We start from the raw sequence: 24,053 nt of genomic DNA, 5'->3' as shown, positions 1-24,053 counted from the left end.
ACACATGCCCTTGTGAACGCACAAGCATGCACCCTGGGAACGTAGTCTATTCACCTTCTGTCCCCCCTTGGAAAAACACAGATGAGACACACACTAAGATGAATGCAAATGTTCCCATTCCTGCAGCAATGGCACAGCGAAGGCTTGGAATGAATTGCCTCGTTATCTGAGAACTATCACAGAGCTCCTACCTTTTCGTAAAGAACTAAAGACTTGGCTCTTTTCTAAAGAGTAGGCCGCCTCCTTTTTACCTTGCCAGTCTTAGAGAATCAAGAAGCGCCAGGACACCTCCGGGTATTTGTTGCGCTCTATAAATTACATTAACAATGTGGAGACCTGCACACCCCCCCAAAACCTGAGCAATTCAACTTTGTGCAATCCTGGCACGACAATTTATTGTATCCACATTGCAGTTTCTGGGTCCTCATTAATGCGATGTAATTGTCATGTAATTGGTAATAGAGGGGCAGCTATGACCCAGTGATACCTACTACAGTTGAATAATTTATCTTTCGGTGGCTTCGTTGATGGATAAAACACTTGCTTTCTCAAATGTTGGCATTTATTTATTAACCTGAGTATAACAAATATAATAACATGTACACTGTATAAAAATGAACATTGGGAATGAGAGGGTTTACAATTGAGCATTATCGGCCGGTCTGGTTGTTGCCACCACAAAGCCAGTTTTACTAGTCCATGGTTCCACTGTCTGTGCTGGTGTCCGCGTTCCTAGCACAGCCGATAACGCCGGTCACTCCTGTACATACAACACACATGTGCACCATGGGTCATTTTACAGAACATATATATCAATCATTTAAAATGCTTTAATACAGAAGGTTTCAATAGTAAAAATGTTTTTAGTTACATTAAATTATATAAATTACATTCAATACTGAAAAGTGACTTTGGACAGGGGCCTGTTCTGCTTTCGCTGTTGTGGAAAAAGAAAGCCAGTAGTATGCCTCCAAAATGGACTATGTTCTGTTTAAAAAAATAAAAAATAAAACCGCATGTGAAACATGCACTTTTCGTAAACAACTTAATGAAGTTTTTGAACATGCAGGCTGAGAGGACATGGGGACTACGCAGACTCCGCGTTGATGGGAGGAAGATTCTGGTGCTTGAAATACTGGACAACTTGTTGGGGTAGTTCTGCCAGCACGGCTTTGGACAAGGTTTCTTTCGGTGCCTGTGAAAGAGAAAAGATGGATCAATTTCAGTCACTTTCTTTGTCATCAAAAGCTGCGATGGAAATTGCAGTAAACAGAGAAGAATGTATTGGTTAGAGGCGTGAAGAGAGAAAATCTGCTCAGAGGTAAACAATTTAATCATTAGAGACCATAATAACATTTTAACAAGAGACTTAAGGGGATATTTACAATAAAATAGTGGAGCATGGTGTTACTCCAAAATTGGTAACGCCACGCTCCAACATTTTTTTAAATACAGGGATGCAATGTATTTACAAAAATACGGCCCACCCCTGCGTTTCCCCTAGCACTTGTTTTAAAAAAACTGCCATGTTGCAAGGGTGCCTGCGCTGCAGGGACGATGGTTTATGTGCAGGAATGGACACCTTGTAAATATGGAGTAGAGAGCAACGCCACCGGAGCGTCAGAAAAAGTGACGCTCCTGTAGCGTTAGGGGCTCTTAAATATGCCCCGTAATTTGAGTCCTAAGAGAAACTGTGAGCAAGTGGAATTGTTTGCCAACCTACTGCTTGCATAAACATGTATGTTTCGCTTAACTGTCTCCCGAACTTTCGAGAGGCCGGCATGGCTGACATTGGTACTGTTTTTGAAATACAAGAAAAAGGATTGAATCATAAATGGTCAAGCCCTCCCCCTTTCTTGAAAACATATTTTTATTATTTAAGATTACCATAAACAAGAAAGGAATTGTCTATAAGACCAGGAAAAACTTGTTATTCGTTTTACTCAGAGTATCAATTCATCTAATACATTGGTTTGGATACAAACCGATGATGTAAACATATCAGTTCACAACAATACTCACTCCAATGATAAGGTGCATATAAACTACTGTCAATACATTGGCAACAGTTTTATGAACAAGTTCAGCCTTGGGATGAGCTGCCTCCTAAATCTTCCAGCTAACAATCTCAGGCCCATTCAGTGGCCTGTTATGTTCAATATTTAATGCATTACATTTCACTTCATGATGTAGATCCTTATCCTCACTAACTTCCCACGCGTCGGCAGGTTATTTCCTGTTTTTAATTACTTGAATACTATAAAAGACAGTTCTGCAGCTGCCCATTTGGTCACTTCCAGTCTACAGCAACGGTGCTAAATCAGAAAATTTACTTTTCCACACTGCAGGACCATACAGATCAAATGCTCTCCTCTCTGGAGTGACCTCATGGGAGCATGTAATTGCCCCAATGGTTTTCTGTGGGGTGGGCAGTTCCTCATTTTAAAAACTGTGAGCATCTACGGTGTCAAATATGAGGCATGTTCTTGAATTTGAGTGGACAATCTTACTCATTTTATGGTGAGTTGGATAGGTTTGGTGTAGATGGTTAAATTGCACCATGTCAAGCCCATTCCACTTGAAAGGAACTTCCAAACCTTTTGCTGGTAGTATCTCAGGTATCGCACAAGATAGTGGAGTCTGCAGTGAACCCTTTCCTCAAGGGAGCTATGTGAAAGAAGGGCGACAAAATGTCCAGGAAGCAAAGCCATGCCACCAAGTCACCTGTCATCGCATCTCCTCCTACTGTTTGTGCTCCCTTTGAAAGTCTAGTTTGCCAATTGGGTTATGCAGGCATTAAGAAGTGTGAAAAGGTGGTATCGATCCATTCATAAGTAGGAAGATCTCATAGTTTACTAAATTTGACTGAGGCCCATGCTATTAAATATTAAAACTAAATTAGGTAACCAGAATTGGATTGGTGATTTTGGCATTTCAGACCAAAATTACACTATAAATTTGATTCTGATCACATTTGCCATGGTCATTCATGAGATTCAAAGTACGAATTGTGTAATATTAATCCATATGAAACATGAATACTAATGTTCCCAATCTGCTTGTCCTACACTTCAAGTTACGTGGAAAATGTTCTTCTTCTCCAATTCCATAACGGAAACAGATGCAAGTGGAATGGAGGATGCTGTACCTTTACTGTTGCCTAACAATAGAATAGTTGGTAATATTTTATTATTCCTCAATGTAAGACTCGGGCAGCAAGGTTCATTCAGCACTAGTAGAGATTGCTCTGGAAGAAAAAAGGCATACCCTTTTAGCAGATATATGTAGCTCAGATTTGGGCTGCAGTCTTCAGTCCGCAGATGTAGTGAAACTTCTAGGAGTCCACAATGTTAAAAAAATGAGATAACACACATGTGTGGGTTAAAGCATAACTGACCTGTTGGACTTTAAATGATTCCCCATAGTTTTTGCTTTCTGACCTCCCGGTTTTGACTCTGTTGGTGCTGGCTTAGTGTTTCTGTGCACTTTTCTCACTGCTGATTAGTGGTAAAGTGCAAGTGCTCCTGTGTTAAAATGTGTTATGGATTGGTGTTTCCATGATTGGCCTATTTTATTTATGAGTCAGTCTCTAGTAAAGTGCACTGCGTGTGCCAGGGCCTGTAAATCAAATGCTGTTGGTGGGCTGCAGCACTGGATTGTGCCACCCACACAAACAGCCGGTAAATGGGACTCTTGCCTAGGTGACCAACCATCCGTAAATTTCACACACTGCCCGTTATTTGGGCCCCTTGTCCATTGTCCGTGAGCATTTCTTTTACGGACGCCTTTTGTCCGTAATTTTGGGGATGGCACGAATATGTGCTGTTCACCTGTGACCATCGGAGCCAGCTCGCACTTCTCTGAGGCTGCCGCAGCCCCTCCCCGACCTCGCTCAGTCTTTGACCAGGCCCATTGTCATTCAGATGTGGCTGATTATCACCTAAAGAATGACAATGGGCTAAAGGTGTCGGAAAGCACCCAGGGTCAGATAAGTGTTTTATGGCCCTTCCTAACTTTGATCTGTTACTCGTAGATCAGCACAGGACAGAATAACAACCAAATGAAATAAAGTTAAATAAAGCAAGAATAATCACTGTCATGCAGCTGTGTGTGTGAGTGTGGGGGAGGAGGGAAGTCGGGGGTGCAGAAGTAGCGCAACGCAGGACAGAAAGAGAAATTATGATAATGGCGAATCAAAAAGAAGCACAAGGCAAATGGAATGAGAAAGTGAAGGAAGAATAGAATGCAAATAATGAAAGTAAGCTGGAAAGATAGAGACAGATTTAGATTTAACATTGGAAGGAAGGACAAGAGGATGATCAAATGGAAAAAAAGGAACACAAAATTAATGTTAATGTGGAATATGGAAATATGAAAAGAAAATTAAATATGAATTTAAAGAATAGAGAGAGAATGAGAGACGAAATGAAAGGATGCACAGACAGAAAGAAAAATAAATGGAGAATGTAAAGAAGAAAGTAGAGAACAGAGGTGAATAGAAAGAAGGACATAAGGAAAGAAAGAAAATGAAAAGACGGAAAGAATAAAAGACAAACATGAATATAGGTAAATGCAGTTTTTGACCACGTTTCTTTCCTGCTGTAAAAAGCATAATTTTGCATTAATTTTGCAAATTTTCATCAGGGGAACAATTTTCACAGACTTCAAAAGGAAAGACCAGGATAGTTCACTTTGCTCCTTTATTTAGTGCCATATAAAGCGGGGGGTATTTTATTTTTCTGACTACTCCCTTGCAATGGACCCTTGTGTAGTTATGCTGCTTTTGTGGAGGAGCCGTGCTGGAGGACTAAGCTATATTTTGAAATATCCGACAGGATGAAAGGCAAAGACTTCTGAGTGTTTTGCGCGCATGCAATTTTCGGGCCGTAACAAAAATGGCTATTTAACTCTGGTGATTAATGAATCTCTTGGAGAGATCTGAGGCTTCACTACTCCCGGTTTTGACTCATCATAAAGAACCACATAGTCATAATGCGCTTCTTGTAAAGCACAAAGTGTAACATGCAGAGCAAAGAATTCATTTGTATAATAATTGTAAAGACAACCCCAACCACTATGTTATGTGTTATGGCCTCAGTTTGTATTTCGTGGTCACTGGAATTATGTGATTGTGCAGCTTTGACAGTTTTCGCATGAATATGAATTTGCTGCATATGTCACATAATCCATCATTAGCGGAATATATTTGAAGATTCTAATTTAAAAACAGTTTCTACCTCAAATGGTTAAAAAATAACTAAAAAGACAGTGATGTGTTGCAAAGGCCCTTGGTAAAGTGTTAAAATGTGCATAAATTAGAAAATAATATGGTAATACTATGACAAAATTTGCAGCATTACACTGCATAAATTCCCTTTTCTTGAAAAATGTTTTTATCAATCCTGCACCATAATTTGGCCCTCCCTGCTGCATAGTTCCAGTGGCCCTGCATATAGTACCTAACAGTATGGATGCCTTGTGACGGGAGACAGCCTTTACAAGGAAACCTTTACATCGCATGTCGTTGCAACGCAAAAGGTGTGCAGCAGTGGGTAGAAGTTGTTGGATTTAACTCCAACACCTTCCCTACTGTTGCACACATTGGAGTTGGAATGAAAAATTAATCTATTCCAACTTCCAGCGCCCCCCGACAGAAAGTCGGAGTAAAAGTTTGCGTTGCAACGGCATGCGATGTATTAGCATGCGTTGTAACTTCACATATTCCCTTGTGACTCCTACACCTTGTAGCCCTCCTTGCCTTAAGTAACATTTCCTATACATTGATTTACATACTTATATGAGTCATTGTGTCTGAACTATAAGTGTGTGAGCTAAAGCGCTCAACACCCTACATTGGGCTGAGCAGCACTGTAAAATAAATGACATACACATGAGCGAGGGCCTATATAGAGATGAGGGGCACCATGGGAGGTTGATAGTGAGGGTATTTGTGCAGAAGGAGGTCTTTGGTGAAGGGGTGTCTGTGAGAAGTTGGCCTGATATGTAGTGCTCACTATTCTAGTGATCACTGTGTATCATTCCAAACGACCCTTATTGATGATTGGTTGTAAGTCAACCTTATAGACCAGCTATCCTAGTAGCGTGGACAAGAGCAGTCTTCAGGCTAAACTCTAGAGGGCGTGTTAAGCCAGCTGTTTACCATCACATATACCCCTTGAACGCCAAGTGAAAGGACACCACACAAGTTGTTATAAAAATAAAGGATATTTATTTATAACAAGACTACCCTGGCTCTTTCTGAGTCAGGGAGCTAAGCACAATACAAAACTCTTAGGAGAATACTTCTAGTCGCACAATTGTACACAAATGCCCGAAGGCACGAAACCATTTACACTGCAAGTGGAATGGGAGAGGCTAAAGAGTTTAAAGTTACTGATTCCGGAGGAATCCGATCAGTTGGACTAAACGGGAAAGGAGCTGGACACTTGTAGAGTGAACCTACGATGGAGCACCGAGATGCTCGAGTTACCTAGCCAGAGGCTGCGGCTGCGCGGGGTTCAGCAAGATGTCGGGAGTCCTTGTTGTAGTCTCGGGAGCCTGAAAGAAGAAGTTGCTGGCAGGCGACCAGTGTCGATGTTTAGCGAGATCCAAGCCTGGATCGCTGATGAAGGGAACCTGAAAGCAGAGGGGACTCAGTTCTCAACCGCTAGCCAGCGATCGGGGGTGGTACCAGGAAGGTACCGGCTGAAGTCACCTCGACCAGGTGAGTGGATGACGTCGGACTCTGCTGTTCCTCGGACCAGGAGGCACGGCGGCGACCAGGATGGAGGGCGAGCTGTCCCACGAAGGTGTCTGCTGTCGATGATGCTGGGTCCAGGTATGGGGCAGCGGATCTTGGCAGTGGCAAGCCCACGCGGTGGAGTCAAGATGGCGTCTGGAGTGGACCAGGAGGGTCCAAGGTACTCCTCTGTTGAAGGGGAGCAAGAGCCAGTCTGGAGCAACCAGACCAGTGATGAAAACTGTCGTGGTGCGTCGGGAAGGGGCCACAAGCCGGTCGGCGAGTGGTCGGACAACGCGGTGAGCAGCAAGGAGCAGAAGGGCCCCCCACGTAGATCTCGTGGATGCTGGGGAGGCAGACTTCGGTGCTGGAGCCGCTCAGGGTTAGGGCTTCTCAAACCCTAGGTGCACTCACTCGAGGGTCCCTCGGTGGGCGCGCTAGATAAGCGTCGTGCAGGTTCTGAAGATGGCCGGTCCCGCAGGTCTCGTCACACCTACGAATCTCAGCTGGGCTGACGATGTAGGTAGAGGTCAGAGATGGCAGGGAACCCGGGTCTCGTCGAGCTGGGCAGTCTTGTTCCGTAGGAGAGACGTACAGCAAACCGCAAGCGCTTAGGTGGTGCCTGCTGGTGCAGGGTGGCTACTCCTTAGCCACAAGGGAGAGTCTTCAGAGAAAGTCAAGAGTTCCTTTCGTGGAAAGTAGTTCAAGATTCAGAATTATCCGATTATCTGATTATCCGATTATCCAATTTGGGAAGGGGACCCGCTCCCACCTTTATTCTAGGAAAAGGGGCTGGCCCGTGACTAGGTCCTACCTATGGGTGGGGCCAGAAGGGGGGTGGTTACACCCCTATCCTTTGTCCGGCTTCGCCCCAGCTCAGGGGCTGGGGGGCCCCTGAAACTGGTTTGAGCCGGGCTATGCACAGTGAGCACCGGGGTGCCACTTGCAATCACCTTCCTTTCAGCCCTGCCTACCTGGGATACACAAACCCTGTCTGGGATGGTGCTAACACCGCCCTCGACAGGAAACCCTTTGTCCAAGCTCCCCTCGCTGGAAGGTCTCCCAGCAGCAGGAGGTCAGACTTGTGTCTGGTGGCAGCATCCATTTTGTGATGCTGAGGCTTGAGTCAACTTTAACCGGGGTTCAAGGTTACTTCCATGTCGTGTCCCTCTAGAAGGGTGGAATGCTAACCCCGTCGCCAGAATTGGCGAGGGGTTCGTATTCCAATTCGTATGACACCTTACTCGACATGTGTGGGTGATGCGATGCCAAAGTTAGCAAATAACCGCGAGGATTATAATGCATTTTAAGGTAGTTGGCCCGCGTCACCATGGAACGGCTATTAGGACTTGGTTCCGCAAGCCGTCGACGGGCTCAGCTCGCGCCAGAGCACCATCCCACATGATTCCCCGCACTCTGCCTTCAGGATTGATAAGGCCTGCCATAGGAGTGACTGATAGGAATCCATGTGTCCATTTTAGGGTTAGGTATAGGAATACTACACCTACAGCAACGGGTGATTACACCACCTTGCCCCAGCTGTCGTGCAGCCAGTTGTGTCAGATTTGGGTGGCCATCCAGGGGTGGCATAATACATGCTGCAGCCCCTGGTAGGCCCTGGGTACACCGATGCCCTGGATACTCGTGGTATGCTGATACAGGGACTGATAAGGCGGCCCAGTTCCAATTGGTGGATGCACCTAATGTACATGTGTGTTAATTTCGAGAGAGAACAGCTAGGCTGTGGGTCTGATTGGCAGGCCCACAGCCGGGGAAAGTCGTAAACCAATGAAGCAAAAGCAAAAAATCTGGGTGATCATAGGATTGCAGACCCTACTCTCCTACAGTGTCATGAAGGCTGAAGGCCTCTGCATCCCCTGCAGTGTGGGTGGGACAAAACTTCAAAGGAACCCAAACTGTTAACAAAATATCATATGAAATACCACAAAAAGACCTGAACAGTTGCTCAAAGCTGTGCACATACCAAAACGGTGAGGTGCACGATTGTCTCAACATAATATAAACTTATTTTGACATGTACTTATGTTGTGTGTCTATTTACTTACTTATACACTATTGTACGACCTCCTCTGATGTGTCTGAAAACGTACCTTTTGTCCCAAATGTCTGCCCTGAATTTTTGTCCGGAATTTTGACCCTTTGTCCTGAATTTTTACACTCACTGTCCTGAATTTGCACCTATGCCAGTTAGTCACCCTACTCTGGCCTACCATTGCAGAGCCTGTGTGTATTCTGATACTGCCATGTCGACTTGGCAAGTGCACCCACTTGCCAGGCTCTAACCTTCCCTTTTCTTACATGTCAGCCACCCCTAAGGTAGGCCCAAGGTACCACTGTGGGTAGGGTGCAGTGTATGTGAAAGGTAGGACATTGCCTGTTGTGTGTGGCATGTCCTGATAGGGAGTTACTGCCAATTTCGATTTTCACTATTGTAAGGCTATCTGTTCCCCATAGGAGTGAATGGGGAGTTTGTTTATAACATCTTATAAACATGGCCAGGGAATTAGGTAGGTAAATAAAGTTTAGTATGCTTGAACTCAGAATCTAAAGATGCATTTTTCAGTGAAGGAGATTTTTACATTCTGTGTTTTTAAAATACCACTTTTAGAAAGTAGGTCTTTTCTTGCTCAGTCATCCAGTGTGCCTCTGCTCGAATGTGGATTGACTGTCTGGGTTTTGGATGACAGAGGGCTGGGGAGAAGGAGTGGCTACGGTTAGTCTAGGTGGGTCAGGAAAGGGCTCAATAGACCTGGGCTGCATTTAGAGTAGGGGGAGGAGATTTCCTTGCACCTGAATGGGCCTGTCTGCCTCTGACAATGCTGTCTCCATCTCCTGCCAGGAAGCCACACCAGAGAAGGCAGAACTGGTCTCACAGACGATGGCTGCTGACGCCGCCACCGAGTAGCTGCTTGCACCGCAATCGGTGGGCACCGCACTCCGCACCGCCTCGCTTCACAACAACACCTTGGTATCCCCCACGACGACGCTCCACGCCGAAATCTACGCCGCTGCTTGCACTGTGGTTCGAGGGCACCGCTTGTAAAGTTACACGACGCACCGCAGCCTTGGCCTACCGACGCCAGCACCATCGACTCAAGTTCATCAGCCGACAACAGCGCTTCAGCAACGACGACTCCGCTGCTTGCACCGTGACCTGCCAGCACCGCGACTAGCACTGCATTCACTTCATACCTTGACCCTGATCTCACCAACGACGCCATCTGAAGCCGCCACCGAGCTGCTGCTCGCACCGCGACCTGAGGGCACCACACGCCGCACTTCGCACCGCAGCACCCGACGCCTGCCGACGCCAGCGCTCCTAACTTCAACAGAGAGGAGTTCGATCTGCTACGCGTGTGACTTTGAGAGCCCCGACGACACCTGCACTGACCCCTGGAACAGACGCCTGCCGACGCCGTGCTCAACGAGAGTACGCCGATACCCTGCATTTCTAAAAGGTACTGTTTGCGGGTCTTCCCGAAACCGTAGCCGGCCCGCGACGCCGCGGTCAGCCAGAACTGTTTGGATTTGTTTGTTCACGACGCCGTGATAGCCCCGGACGGAGCTATCGACATCAAGGAACTGTTTTTCAAGCATATTTTGATAACTGAAGATTTTTAAGTACTGTATTGTAGATTTTTATCTTTTTTGGTCTTGTCTCAAGTATATAAAAATATTGGATATTTTTCTAAACTGGTGTAGTGTCCTTTTGTAGTGCTTACACTGTATTACTGTTGGTTATGTGCAAATGCTTTACACACTGCCTCTAAGATAAGCCTGACTGTTCGTGCCAAGCTACCAAGTTGGCCTGGTATATGCTGACCACTAATTAAAGTGGGCACCTTGTACCAGTCCAAACAACCCTTATTGATGATTATGTTAAAGACAACCTTTATAGAAAGCTAATCTAGTGGTAGCTGTGGAGAGCAGCCTTCAGGCTGTCTCGAAGGAATGTAAAGCAGCTTGTTTTACCAGATCAGAACCTACAGAATGACCAAATGGAAGGAAAACCACACACGTATTATATAAAATACATGTATTTATTACTAAACACTCTCTACTAATCTCTTTATGAGATTAGAGCACAAGGCACACAATACTGAATCAATAGAACAACAGTAAATAGCACAATACACAGTGGACTCCAGGGGGAGACCGAAACATATACTAAAAAAATGGTATAACAACGACGACTTCACTTGAGACAGTACCTAGGGCACGTAGAATCACTTGGGACCCCAAGGAACCACCAAAAGGAGTGACATAGGGAACCCACGGAGGACCGGTGCAGTGTGAGAACACAGACGCGAGCTCCGTACAACTCTATGGGAAAGTCGCGATTGGAAAATTACAGTTTAAGGACACTTCGGAGAGGACTTCAAGCAAACCCGTAGGAACATAGAAGGTTCTAAGGCCAGCACCCTTGTGAGTACCGAGGTACCCGTGTCACCTATACCAGAGGAGCCGGGTGCATAGGTGTCAAGAGGTGTCGGAAACCCCTGTCGTTTTCAATGGCGTGATGCAACAAAGTGCTGCTGCCGGGAAGATGAAACGTGTCCGGTGGAATCCAAGCCTGGATCCGAGGTGAGAAGAACCTGAAAGCAGAGGGGACAGAGTCTGGGTCACTTCAGGGTGACCAGGGGCTCGGTAGATGAATGCCCAACGATGTCGGGTGCTTCAGGTGTGAAGATAGGATGCTTGACTTTGCAGCCACAGGAAACAGGAGACGTCGACGATGACCAAAGTCCGGAGTGTAGGCCGGAAATCTTCAGTGGAAATACTGCTTGGGGTCAGGACTACACATAGCCCAAAGCACAGCCTCAGGGATCATCAAAAAGCATTTGCTGATGCAAAAGTACACAGTGCACAGGGGTTCGGGTTGTACAATCCCCACAAGGGATAATGGTCTCAGGATTTCTGAGAGAGCAGATCAACCTCAGAGACGCTCGGGAACCCACCTCCTGTGTTGCAGAAATGTTCTGAGTCCTCAGGAGCTCAGGAGATGCAAACCGGTCAGATGCGTTAAGGTGCCTGCTGCTGCAGGGGAGTAACTCCTTTATTCCAAGGGAGATTCTTCTGTCATCCAGCAAAGTGTAGACCATCAAAGTACTTGGTTTCTGCTTGCAGAGTTTTGTCCAGGTAAAATCTAAAGTCCTGTAGTCAGAGTTCCTACTTTATACCCAAGGAAGGGGTTGGAAAAACTCTGGGACCCACCTATGGGAGGGTCAGGACAGAGGGATGGCTACACCCATGTCCTTTATCCAGTTTCGCGCCAGAGCAGGAGCAAATGACTCCTGCAATCGGTTTGAGCTGGACTATGCACAGGGACACCAAATGTGCCCCCAGTGCAGACTTTCTGGCACTCTCAAGAGTGCACCCACCCAGCTCCAATACACTAAAGCCTGTCTGGGAGGTGGTCACACGTCCCTGTGACAGGAAACCTATTGTAAGGCCTTCCTCTGCTTGAGTTTGGCACAGCAGCAGGAGGGCAGACTCGTGTCTGTGGCTGGCAGCATCCATTTTGTGATGCCCAGGTTGAGAAAGCTGATTCCGGGTGTACCGGTGTTTCTCATATGTCCCTCTAAAAGGGTGGAATCATACTTCCCCTGCCAGTTACTGGGTGGGAGGTATGATTCCAAGGTGCTTGACACCAACCACAACATGTTTCTAAGCAGCCGTTTTAAAGTTAGCATTTACCGCAAGGTTATAATGCACTTAAATATATATGGTTGGCTGCATCACAGACAACCCCGGAAAATAGGTTCCAAAGGCTGCAGATGGGCTCTGCTCATGCAGGGGCACCCTCTCACATAAAACCCAGCACCCTTCCTTGAAGATTGATAAGGCCTGCCATAGGGGTGACTGATAGGTTTATATGTGCAGTGATTTAGAATAGATATAGGTAACTTATATCTAAGTAAGGGGGGCATGCACCACCATACACAGGCTGCAGTAGCAGACCTGTGGTGCCATTTTGAATGGCCTCTCAGGGGTGGCACAATACATGCTTCAGCCCCTGGGAGGTCTCTGGGGTACCTATGCCCTGTGTACATGGTGTACCATATTCTAGGGACTGATAAGGGCACCCCAGTATCCACTCTGGAGTGTACCTAAAGTACATGCAATCAATTTAGAGGAGAAAGCAGATAGACTGACTGGGATCCTGCTACTCAGGACCCCAGTCTAAGTCATACATCAGCGAAAAAGTGGGGGTAACTATAAGAAGCAGATCGTACTCTCCTACACAACCCCCCAAACGTAAGGACATTAAACTAACCGTGACCAGTTCAGTCTTCATGTTCTAAGTGGAAATATCTGTAGAGTCCATCTGCATTTGCATGGTTACTCCCAGGTCTATGTTCCACTGTATAGTCCATCCCCTGTAGAGAAATGGAACACCTCAAAAGTTTGGGGTTTTCACCCTTCATCTGTTTTAGACATAAGAGGGGTTTATGGTCTGACTGAACAATGAAGTGAGTGCCAAACAAGTATGGCCTCAACTTCTTCAAGGCCCAAACCACAGCAAAGGCTACCCTCTCAATAGCTGACCAACGTTTCTCTCTGGGGGTCAGCCTTCTGCTAATAAAAGCTACTGGCTGATCCTGACCCTCTTCAGTCAGTTGTGATAACACAGCCCCTACCCCCAACTCAGAGGCATCAGTTTGAACAATGAATTGTTTGGAATAGTCAGGACATTGCAGAATGGGAGCAGTGCACATGGCCTGCTTCAGGTCATCAAATGCCTTTTGGCAGCTAACTGTCCACTGAACTTTCTTAGGCATTCTTTTGGAAGTTAAGTCATTCAAAGGGGTCACTATGGATCCATATCCTTTGATAAACCTCCTGTAGTACTCAGTCAGGCCCAAGAAAGCTCTGACCTGAGTCTGGGTAGTTGGAGCAACCCAGTCCATGATATTCTGGATTTTGCTCTGCAATGGTTGGACCTGACCCACCCACAAGGTGGCCTAGGTATACAACCTTACTCTGCCCTATCTGGCACTTTGTGGCCTTGATAGTGAGGCCTGCTTTTTGCAGGGCCTACAAAACATTTCTCACGTGGACCGGGTGATCCTCCCAGGTGGACCTAAAGACAGCAATATCATCTAGATAAGCTGCAATATAGGCTTCCAGACCTGTAAGGACTTTGTTCACCAACCTTTGAAAAGTGGCAGGTGCATTCTTCAAGCCAAAGGGCATCACCACAAATTGGTGGTGCCCATTTTGGGTGGAGAATGCTGTTTTTGGCTTTGCTTCCCCAGCTAATCTGATTTGCCAGTAGCCAGCTGTCAGGTCAAATGTTCTCAGAAACTTGGCTGAGGCCAAAATATCTATAGGTACATCTGTCCTGTGTATTGGATGGGCATCAGTCCTAATGACTGCATTGAGACCCCTGTAGTCAACACAGAACCTCATCTCTCTCTTACCTTCCTGGGTGTGAGGTTTTGGTACCAAGACTACTGGATTGCCCAAGGGCTATCTGAGGGCTCAATCACTCCCAGTTCCAACATTTTCTGGACTTCATTCCTGATGCAGTCCCGGACATGGTCAGGTTGCCTGTAAATCTTATTTTTAACAGGCAGACTGTCACCTGTGTCCACTTCATGAGTGCACCAGATAGCCTGACTTGGAGTCAGAGAAAACATATGTCTGAACTGATTCAGGACTTGCCTACAATCAGTTTGCTGTTGGTCAGTGAGGCTGCCTGCTAAGGATACACCATCAACTGAAGCATCATCAGGGTTCTTTGTGAGCAGGTCAGGGAGTGGATCAGTCTCTTCCTCCTGTCCCTCATCAGTAGCCATTAGCAAACCCATGTCTGCCCTGTCCACATATGGCTTGCGCCTGTTCACACGGAGCACCCTAAGGAGGTTCCTGGGAGTTCCAAGGTCCACCAGGTACGTACCCTCTCCCTTTTAGTCAAGGATTGAATGGGGTCCACTCCAATTGTCTTGGAGGGCTGCTGGGGCCACAGGCTCCAACACCCATACTTTCTGTCCTGGCTGATTAACAGTCACAACAGCCTTTTGGTCATGCCAGGCCTTTTGTAATTTCTAGCTAGCCTCAAGGTTTTTGGATGCCTTCTTCATGTACTCAGTCACCCTGGAGCGGAGACCAAGTACATAGTCCACAATATCCTGTTTAGGGGGTTTGATAGGTAACTCCCTTCCCTCCTTCACTAGACATAAAGGACCCCTAACTGGATGTCCAAACAGAAGTTCAAAAGGGCTGTAACCAACCCCCTTCTGAGGAACCTCTCTGTAGGCAAAGAGAAGGCAGGGCAAAAGGATGTCCCATCTACACCTGAGATTTTCAGGGAGACCTTTAATCATGCCCTTGAGGGTTTTGTTGAGTCTCTCAACTAACCCATTGCATTGTGGGGGATAAAGGGTGGTAAATTAGTAATTTACTCCACACTCCTTCCACATAGCAGACAAAGTTTGCATCTATGTCTGATACTACCTCCTTAGGAAACCCACTCTGGAAAAGATACCCAGGAGGCCTTTAGCCACAGCAGGGGCTGTGGGAGACCAAAGTGGAATTGTTTCTGGATACCTAGTGGCATGGTCCACCACCACTAGTATGAATCTGTGCCCAGATGCAGTTGAGGATCCATGAGACCAACAATGTAAATCCCAACCCTCTCAAAGGGAACCCCCACCACAGGAAGTGGTATCAGGGGGAACTTTGTAGTACCACCTGCCTTACCACTGGCTTGACAAGTGAGGCCAATGAAAGCGAGGAACAAGTCTGTCCCAGGTGTTGTTTTGGCGTAAGTGTCCTGCTAATGGGATATCATGTGCCAGTGTCAATAGAAAGCCCCTAAACTTCAGAGGTATAACCAACCCCTTGGTTGCAGCAGGTTTCGGGTCGCTACCCTCTGAGTTTAAGAGTTCATCATCCCAGTAGATCCTGTGGGACCCACTGGCACTCCCAGCAGCAGCTTGCTGTCTGAGGGGTTCAAGAGAGGAGCAGCTCAGCTGCTACTGGCTCATATCTGCCCTGGAAGGGCCCCATGTCCCCAAGTACTCAACCTGATCAGGTTCCAGTTCCTCTGAGACAGTTCCTTCTTCAGGACTATGATCATCTCTCTCAAGAGACTGATCTGCTCTGAGTCAGGGTGGAAGACACTGCCTTACCCGGACTGCTCCTTCTCTTGGAAGGCCCTTCGTCCATTATTCCAGGATCCAGGGCCTGTTCTGTGGAAGACATTTTTGCCTGTTACCTAGTCATGGCAAAAACATCTGCACGGATACCCAGCATTTCTGCATGTATCCCGAGTTCCACTTCATCCCAAGCTGAAGTTTTCAAATCATTGTCCAATAAGCATTCAACATGGAGGTCTGCACTTACCATAACCTTCTTAGGGCCAGTTACCCCTTCCTAGGTGAAATTCGCAACTGACAAGGAATGGTATGTCCTGACATTGCTTGCATTGGTCACTTGGTACATCTCACCAAGTATGATTTGTTCAGGGGCCACAAGATCTTTTGTCACCATTGTGACACTTGCACATGTGTTCCTGAATGCCATGGCCTCCTTACCATTGATCAAAGGCTGCTGTCTGCATTTGCCCAGATTACTGGCACTGATAAATAAGGAGGCAATATCCATGCCTCCGTCACAGACTAGCACAGCCTGAGTTGGAATTCTGGCTAGGCCAGAATCCATCTCAGATCCCAGGGTTAACCCTACTTCACCCTTATTCTGTGTACCACCACTTGGAGCTGAACTAGGGGGAACAGTTGCCTTATGGGCATGGTGACTGGAGTAGATCTCTTGGCCTTTGGACTATCAGCTTCCTTTGTCCAAAGCATCAAGGTTTATTTTTGCCTTTACCCTTGTTGGATTGTGACCCCCCCCCCCCCCCCCCAGATGAAGACTTTTGGGGCCCTTGTGAAGTCTTCTGGTCTTTACCTTTCTTCCCACCCTTACCTGAGGTTTTATAATCTTGCTTCTTAGAGTCACCACCTTGGTTCTGAGTTTTCTGCTTCACTCTGGTTCTGACCCATTTGTCTGCCTTCTTTCCCAATTCTTGGGAAGAGGTCAGATCAGAGTCCACCATTTATTGATGCAACAACTGATTTTGACAATTATGAAGGATCTACTCCCTCATAATTAAATTGTACAATGCTTTCAAATCACACACTTTACTTCCAAGTAACCAGCCTTCCAGATACTTAGTAGCACAATCTACAAAGTCAACCCAGTCCTGAGTCTGTGTCTTTGAACTAAATCCTGTATTGCTCAGTGGTTAAGCCAAACCCATCATTGAGAGCACTCTTCAAGACTGTGTAATTATCAGCATCCTCTTCTCTTACAGTGAGGAGCTAATCTCTTCCTTTGTGAGCAAAGGAGAGCCACAAGATAGCTGCCCACTGCTCTTGAGGGACGCTCTGTACTTTACAGGCCCTCTCTAGTGCAGTTATCCATTTGTGGATGTCATCCCCACTTTGATAGGGAGGGACTATCTTGTTCAGGTTCATATGATCATGAGAATACTCTCTAGTTCTAGGGACACTGTTGCTGCCACCATGGGACTCTAGCCCTAATCTTCTGGAAGCTCTCTGGAGCACTAGGGATTCCCTGTCTATGGCCAATTGCACTTTCTTGAGCCTGAGCTTGATTCTCTCAATCTCTAGTAATTGGCACTTCTTATCATAAGAGACTTCTCTTCTATGAGAAACAGAGGTCCCTACACAAGTACCTGAATGAGTAGACTCCACCGAGGGAGAGCTTGATCTTCTAGGTAAACTTTGTACTCTTCCTGGTGGAGTGAAGAGAGGGCCACTGGAGCCTTCTCCTCCACCTAAAGGAAGAGTTGGATTTTCCAGGTTGGAATCATTTTGATCCTTCTGGTCAGGGTTAGAGTCCAGATCAAAGAAGTGTTCACTTCCTGGCCTGTCCTCACCTCCTGTCCCACCCTCTCTTTCTACTTCATCAGACCCTGGGGTCTTTCTGAGGTCATCTAAGAGCAACATCTCTATGAGACGGGTGCATGCAATTCTCCCTGTCCTCAGCTTCCTTGATGTACACATATTTCTCAATTCTTGAAATGAGAAATGATCATACCTAGTTGGCAGAGAGCCACTGGCTTCTCCTCTAGAACACATACTTGTGTTGTGTGGTGTAGGCACCTACCTAACCTAGTAGGAACTAAACTCTCTTGAGTTGGAGAAAGGGTTCGCTAGACCCTTAACTACCCAACTCCAAGTTCAGTAGAACTTACTTATTCTAATCTTGAATCTTGATGTATTATATGTACCTAATACATTTAGTTGTTTTCAGTTAATCACACAATTAGCTTTATCTGGTAAAACAATAGCAAGCTTGAATCCCAACCGCTGCACACCATTGTGAGAAGTTGGCCTGGTATATGCTGACCACTAATTAAAGTGGGCACCTTGTACCAGTCCAAACAAACCTTATTGATGATTAGGTTAAAGACAACCTTTATAGAAAGCTATCTTAGTGGTGGCTATGGAGAGCAGCCTTCAGGCTAAGTCTTTAAGGACTGTAAAGCAGCTGAGGGCGCTAGGTGGCGCTGGACCGTCATGGCCGCGCTTCAGTGAGGCTCTCGCCAGCCGGGCGACAATAAACCCTGCAACAACATCCTACAGGCCAGTTACCGACATTCAACCGATACCGATGGACGGCTAAAGGTCGCGGGTCCACTCGGTGCGAGTTCCAAGTCCGTGGGCGTCTTGGCGGTGAAGATATTACCCGTTGCGGACGGGGCAGCGTGAGGAGCGGACCTTCGGAGCGGAGGCTCCCAGCAACGCGAGACCGGGGATTCATCAGGCCCTGCGAGCCGCGGGGGAGTCGTGGACTGTGGCTGGCGCGGCGGACGCTCTGCTGGACAGCCGCGGTGGGCCTGGACGTCCCCCTCCCTGCATCGCGACTGCCGGTGCCTACCTGATGTGCCGGTCGTGCCGGGAACGCGGAGGGGACCTTGCTGCATCGGGGCTGCGGACGTGGTGCGTGTAAGTACCCTGCCCGCCCGGCCGGACCGCACTGAGGCGGAGGAGCGCACTTCTGAGCCCGGGGGTCGCGGGGGTGCTGTGGCCGGGGGCACCGGGAGCTGCATCGAGGTGGGGGCTGGTGGCAGAGCCCCTCCACTGGCGCTGAGAGGTGGCAGCGGCCCTTACCTGACGGACGTCTCTTCTGGGCCTGGCTTGGTGCATCCCCCGGGTCTGAACCTCGTGGCCTACGGAGCGGAGTGGCGCGGCCCTGTCCTTGCGGGGGCTGAGGAGGTGCTGTGGCTACACGGAGCGCCTTGAAGCCAAGCTGAGCTGCAGAATCCTGGCGGCTAGAGGGGACTGGTCGTCTGGTGAGCTGGTGTTGGCGTTGCGGACTGTGGCTGGCCCCTCGAATTGGTGCTCACGTAGTCGCATACAACATTGAACTCACTTGGCGGACTAACTCTTGGAGATCTAGGCTCTCGTCTGAAGCCGCCATGGGCAAATCGGACACAAAACAAGTGACGCTACAGTTCAACCCCCCCAAAAAGAAAACGCGCGCGCTGCCTGCGGAGAGTGGAGAGTTGGGTCCCGGCGAGGAGGAGGAGGTGGACTGGAAGGCTATCCTTCTCGGCATGCAGAAGAGCTTAACATCCATTGACACCAAAATAGACAACATGAACACGCGCCTGGAGGCGGTGGTACACCGGCTGGACCAACACAGAGAGCGCCTGAAAGAGGCGGAGGGGCGAATATCGGAGCTGGAGGATGGCGCAGTGGCTGGTACAACTAAGTTGACGCAGATGGACCGGCTGCTCAAGGTCATTGCCGACAAAAATGAAGATTTAGAGGCACGCTCCCGACGGAACAACGTTCGCCTGATTGGCCTTGCGGAGTCCAGCGGTGGGGGCCGTATGGAGGATTTCATTGAGCGGCTGCTGATCGATAAATTTGGAAGGGACTCTTTCTCGCCGCAGCTGGTAGTGGAGCGGGCCCACCGCTCCTTGGGGCATCGTCCGGTCCCTGGGGCCCCGCCGCGCCCTGTCATCATCAAATTTCTGAATTACAGGGATCGGGACGCCGTACTGCGCCTGGCCAGGGAGAAACAACCGATCCTGCATGAAAACGTCACCATTTCATTCTACCCGGATTTTACCCAGGCAGTGCAGGATGCCCGTCGGAAGTTTACAGGAGTAAAGAAGAAACTACAGCAGCGAGACATTCCTTACTCCATGCAATATCCAGCCAAGCTCAAGGTCACTCATGATGGCAAGCCCCTTTTCTTTGGCAATCCGCAGCAGGTGGAGGACTTTCTGAAAGAACAGCCTTCTGCGGCCCCTCGGCGACGCGGTCCTGTGACGGGATCGGGCTCCAGCTCTCCGACGTCTGCACCGGACTGATGAGTACCACTGTTCTGGTTCATGTTCTGTATCTCTCCCCCTTCATGTGTCTTTCCTTCTTCCTCGGCACTGACTGCTCCCCCTCACTCTTGATTCTTCTCTTTGAGTGACCTGTACTTTGGCTGTGGAGCTGGGGGAATCATGCTTTTGGGAGGGACCGTTTCCGTTTGCCCAGTGTAGGACTGCCTTGGCTTTTCGCCCTCTCTCTATGATGTAAGGGGTGAACAGACATTACTGTTTGGGGACCCGTATGTGCTGTCGCCTACTGTTAACGAGGTACTGGTCTGGACATTGACGACGGGATTCGCCCAGGCACTCCCCCCCTGTCCCACTTGGACTCCTCCCCCAATGGGGTGATGGTGTGGTGGGTGAAAAAAAGGGGATTGGGAAGGGCGGGTCCGGCACACCGGCGAGTCCCCTAGAGGGTATACCCCACTTTTGCGTATATGTTTGTTGTAAAAGGTGGGAGGGGGTCTGAATTCCGGCAGGATTGGGCTGCTGTGGTGGGAGGGGGTGGGATGGGGGTTGGGGATGCCCGACATGATTGGGATGTCGGAGTGGGTGGGGGGGTGGGATTTCCAGGGACTGTTTTGGGGTTGTTGTTGGTCTTCAGCATGAGTACTGCGAACATACTTGTTGAAATAGCACAGTATGCCACCCTTTCTCGACCAATACATCTATGGCCTTGTTTCCAGTTGCGCCTCTTAACCCATAATTCATTTATCGGCACAAATGACCCGCACCACACGCACTGAGCTGGGGGGGGGGGGGAGGACTGCTCACTGCTATTACCTGGAATGTCCGGGGCCTGGGGGATCCAAGGAAACGAAGGCGAATCTTGGGTGCCTTAGACAGGTTGCATGCTCAGGTTGTATTTCTTCAGGAGACTCACATGGACCCCCTCCGCAATGCCACCTTCGCTGCCAGATGGGCTGCCCACTCACTTCATGCGCCTTATTCGTCTTATGCGAGAGGCACTGCTATCCTACTTAAAAGGGGAGTTCCCTGTGTTCCCATAGGCACCACCACGGATCGCGAGGGTCGTTATTGTATAGCGTGGGGTAGGATAGGTATCGAGACTATAACCCTTGCCTGCTCTTATGGCCCCAACTGCGATAACCCAAGCAGTTTCATTGCTCTCTGGAACAAGATTAGAGAAGTGGGATCCACACACCTCATTTGGGGGGGAGATTTCAACGCTGTTTTAGACCCCGCTTTGGATAGGTCGAACCCATCTATGCACCACTACACTAATACACACAGATACCTAAGGGACATCTGCGACACCCATGATGTCGTGGATACCTGGCGACACTTACACCCGACTTCTCTGGAAGGCACGCACTGGAATAATGCAAATGCAACTTGGGCCAGACTAGATTACATTATGGTGAATAGGGCCCTAGCTCCCTCCTTGGTGGAGGTGCGACATGTGGGCCGTACGTACTCCGATCACGCTCCGGTACTGGCCAAGTTCCGTCTACTCGATATAATGGGTAGACCTCAGACTTGGAGACTCCAGCCCACCATCTTACTTGATGAACTGTTTCGAACCGAATTGTGTCAAGAGCTAGAAGATTTCCTATCCTGTAACAGGGGATCGGTAGACCGGGCGGCCACTCTCTGGGAGGCGCTAAAGGTCACAATACGGGGCTTCTGCATCTCTAAGAGCTCCGGGGTACTAAGGACCTTGCGAGATACATTACGTAAACTGGAAACTACACTCCACACCCTGGAACATAGCCCAGACTACGCCAACAATACAGATGCACAGGCAAAGTACCGCGAGACGCTATCGGACTACATGTCCACCGCTGAAAGAGAGGTAAATTTCCGGGGCAAGTACTTCAAAGCTCGTACGTACGGGGAAGGGGGAACGACCAGGTAAATCTTTGGCAGGAGCGGTCTGCCCACCGCGAGGCTCTAATTTTGTGCTGGAGGGGGAGGATGGGACTCCTATACGTGACACGCACTCGCTTCTGGCGGCCTTCACTACACACTATTCCACGCTATACTCTACTACTAGGGTCGGTGCACTGGACATGGACGACTACCTTCGGGAGCTCACACTGGGGTGGCTCTCTGACCGTCAACGGGAGTTCCTGGCAGAGCCGATCGGCCTGGAGGAAGTTAGAGATGCGATCAAACAGATGGCTCCGGGAAAGGCCCCTGGCCTGGACGGGTTGCCCATGGATTTCTACAAGGCGTATATGGATATCCTTGCTCCGGGAGGTCTTCATGGAGGCGCATGAATCAGGCACGCTTCCTCCGTCAATGCAGGAGGCACTGATTACCTCCTTGTTGAAGCCTGGGAAGCCGCCTCAGTGTTGCGACTCTTACCGCCCTCTCTCGTTAATTAATTGTGACGCCAAAATCCTGACTAAAATACTAGCTAACCGGTTGCAGTTGTTACTGGGAGGTCTGGTGTTATCTGATCAAGCGGGATTCGTCCCTGGCAGGGCCACTTCCAATAATCTCCGGACGCTATTCTCCATCATGCATAATGTAGACCCGGATTTGCCATTGGTGGCGGTTTTTTTGGACGCCACCAAGGCCTTCGACTCTCTGGAATGGGACTATCTCCACTGTATTTTGCGCAATATGGGCATGCCGCTGGGCTTCACGCGCTGGATTGATCTCCTGTATGACCGGCCGGTCGCTAGGGTGGGGTTGAATGGGCGAATATCGGACGCCTTTGTGGTGTCGCGGGGTACCCGGCAGGGTTGCCCCCTATCTCCGCTGCTGTTTGCGGTGGCGATGGAACCTCTGGTGGCCCGGCTCCGTCAACATCACCGAGACAAGGCTCTGCGCTGTCTTCAGCGAGAGGTCCTCATCTCCCTATACGCGGATGACATCACGCTCTACATACGTGATCCCGCTGCCAACCTCAACCCTATCCTCCGTGAGTTTATTCGCTTCGCGGGTATGTCTGGTATCCATATCAATTGGGGAAAATCCACTATATTTCCCCTGACTGCGGCCGCTCAGCCGTTCCCTCTGGACTACCCTCTACGGTGGCACATGGTTGAGGTTCGCTACCTGGGCATACTTCTCTCCCATGACCGAGAAGAGCTAATGCGGATGAACTATGGCCGTACGTTTGACTATGTCCAGGCATGCGTGTCTAGATGGATCACGCTGCCCCTCTCCTTTGCGGGCCGCGCTTCCCTAATTAAGATGGTGGTTCTTCCGAAACTCCTGTACCTTTTCATGAATATCCCATATTACCCTGGCAAGTCCTTCTTTCGTCTTTTGAGGTCTGAGCTCATTCGCCTGGTCTGGGGAGGGAGGAGGCCGCGTCTTCGTTGGGAGGTGTTGACTCGTCCATTCGCGCAGGGAGGGCTCGACCTCCCGGACTTTGAGATGTATTATCATAGCGCGCAGGCCCACTACATTCATCACTGGATTCGCCCCACTCCCTTCCTGCCGCAGACGGCTGTGGAACATTGGCTGGTTGCGCCTATCCCACTGGAGGGAGCGATACTCAGTACACCAGAGACACATACGGCGTACCGCTCCACGATTTCGAGTTCCATTCTGGCGTGGCGATATATTGCGAAGGTAGCCCGCACACCGCTGCTTTATTCTCCACTGCTTCCCCTGGCATACCATCCCCGGTTGCCCCTTTTACAGGAACAACTGTTTAAAAACTTTATGGCCAAATTCCACATTACAACATGGGGGGACCTCTATCATGATGGACAATTCCGTTCCCAATCTCACATGTTCGCTCACTTTGCACCCACTTTCATGGACACCTTCCTATATATCAGGCTTCATAGTGGTATTCGAGCATTGACAGGGGAGTTTCCTAGTGAGCCACCCACGCTGGAACCCTTGCATCGGTTACTTAAGGCTACCACTCCGGCACACGCAGTCTCTACCCTATACCACTCGCTACGCACTACTCCAGACTCCTTGTCTTGCAGGGCACGT

The 24,053-nt window shown here is 48.7% G+C and overlaps 1 protein-coding gene across 2 annotated transcripts in view; it reads right to left on the bottom strand.

Moving 5' to 3' along the window:
• Positions 1 to 544: 544 nt before the first annotated feature.
• Positions 545 to 24,053, bottom strand: part of CPNE2 (copine 2) — an 816,058-nt gene continuing 792,549 nt past the window's right edge. For both annotated transcript variants that reach the window (XM_085639480.1, XM_085639479.1), the window contains exon 16: positions 545 to 1,195. In XM_085639480.1, the coding sequence (XP_085495606.1) occupies positions 1,088 to 1,195 (108 nt within the window). In that variant the 3' untranslated portion in view covers positions 545 to 1,087. The remainder of the gene's footprint in view (positions 1,196 to 24,053) is intronic.

This window comes from Triturus cristatus, chromosome 12 (assembly GCF_964204655.1).
Source record: "Triturus cristatus chromosome 12, aTriCri1.1, whole genome shotgun sequence".
NCBI classification, from domain to species: domain Eukaryota; kingdom Metazoa; phylum Chordata; class Amphibia; order Caudata; family Salamandridae; genus Triturus; species Triturus cristatus.
The sequence above is the reverse complement of the archived record's forward strand: the minus strand, read 5'-3'. Positions and strand labels throughout refer to the sequence as shown.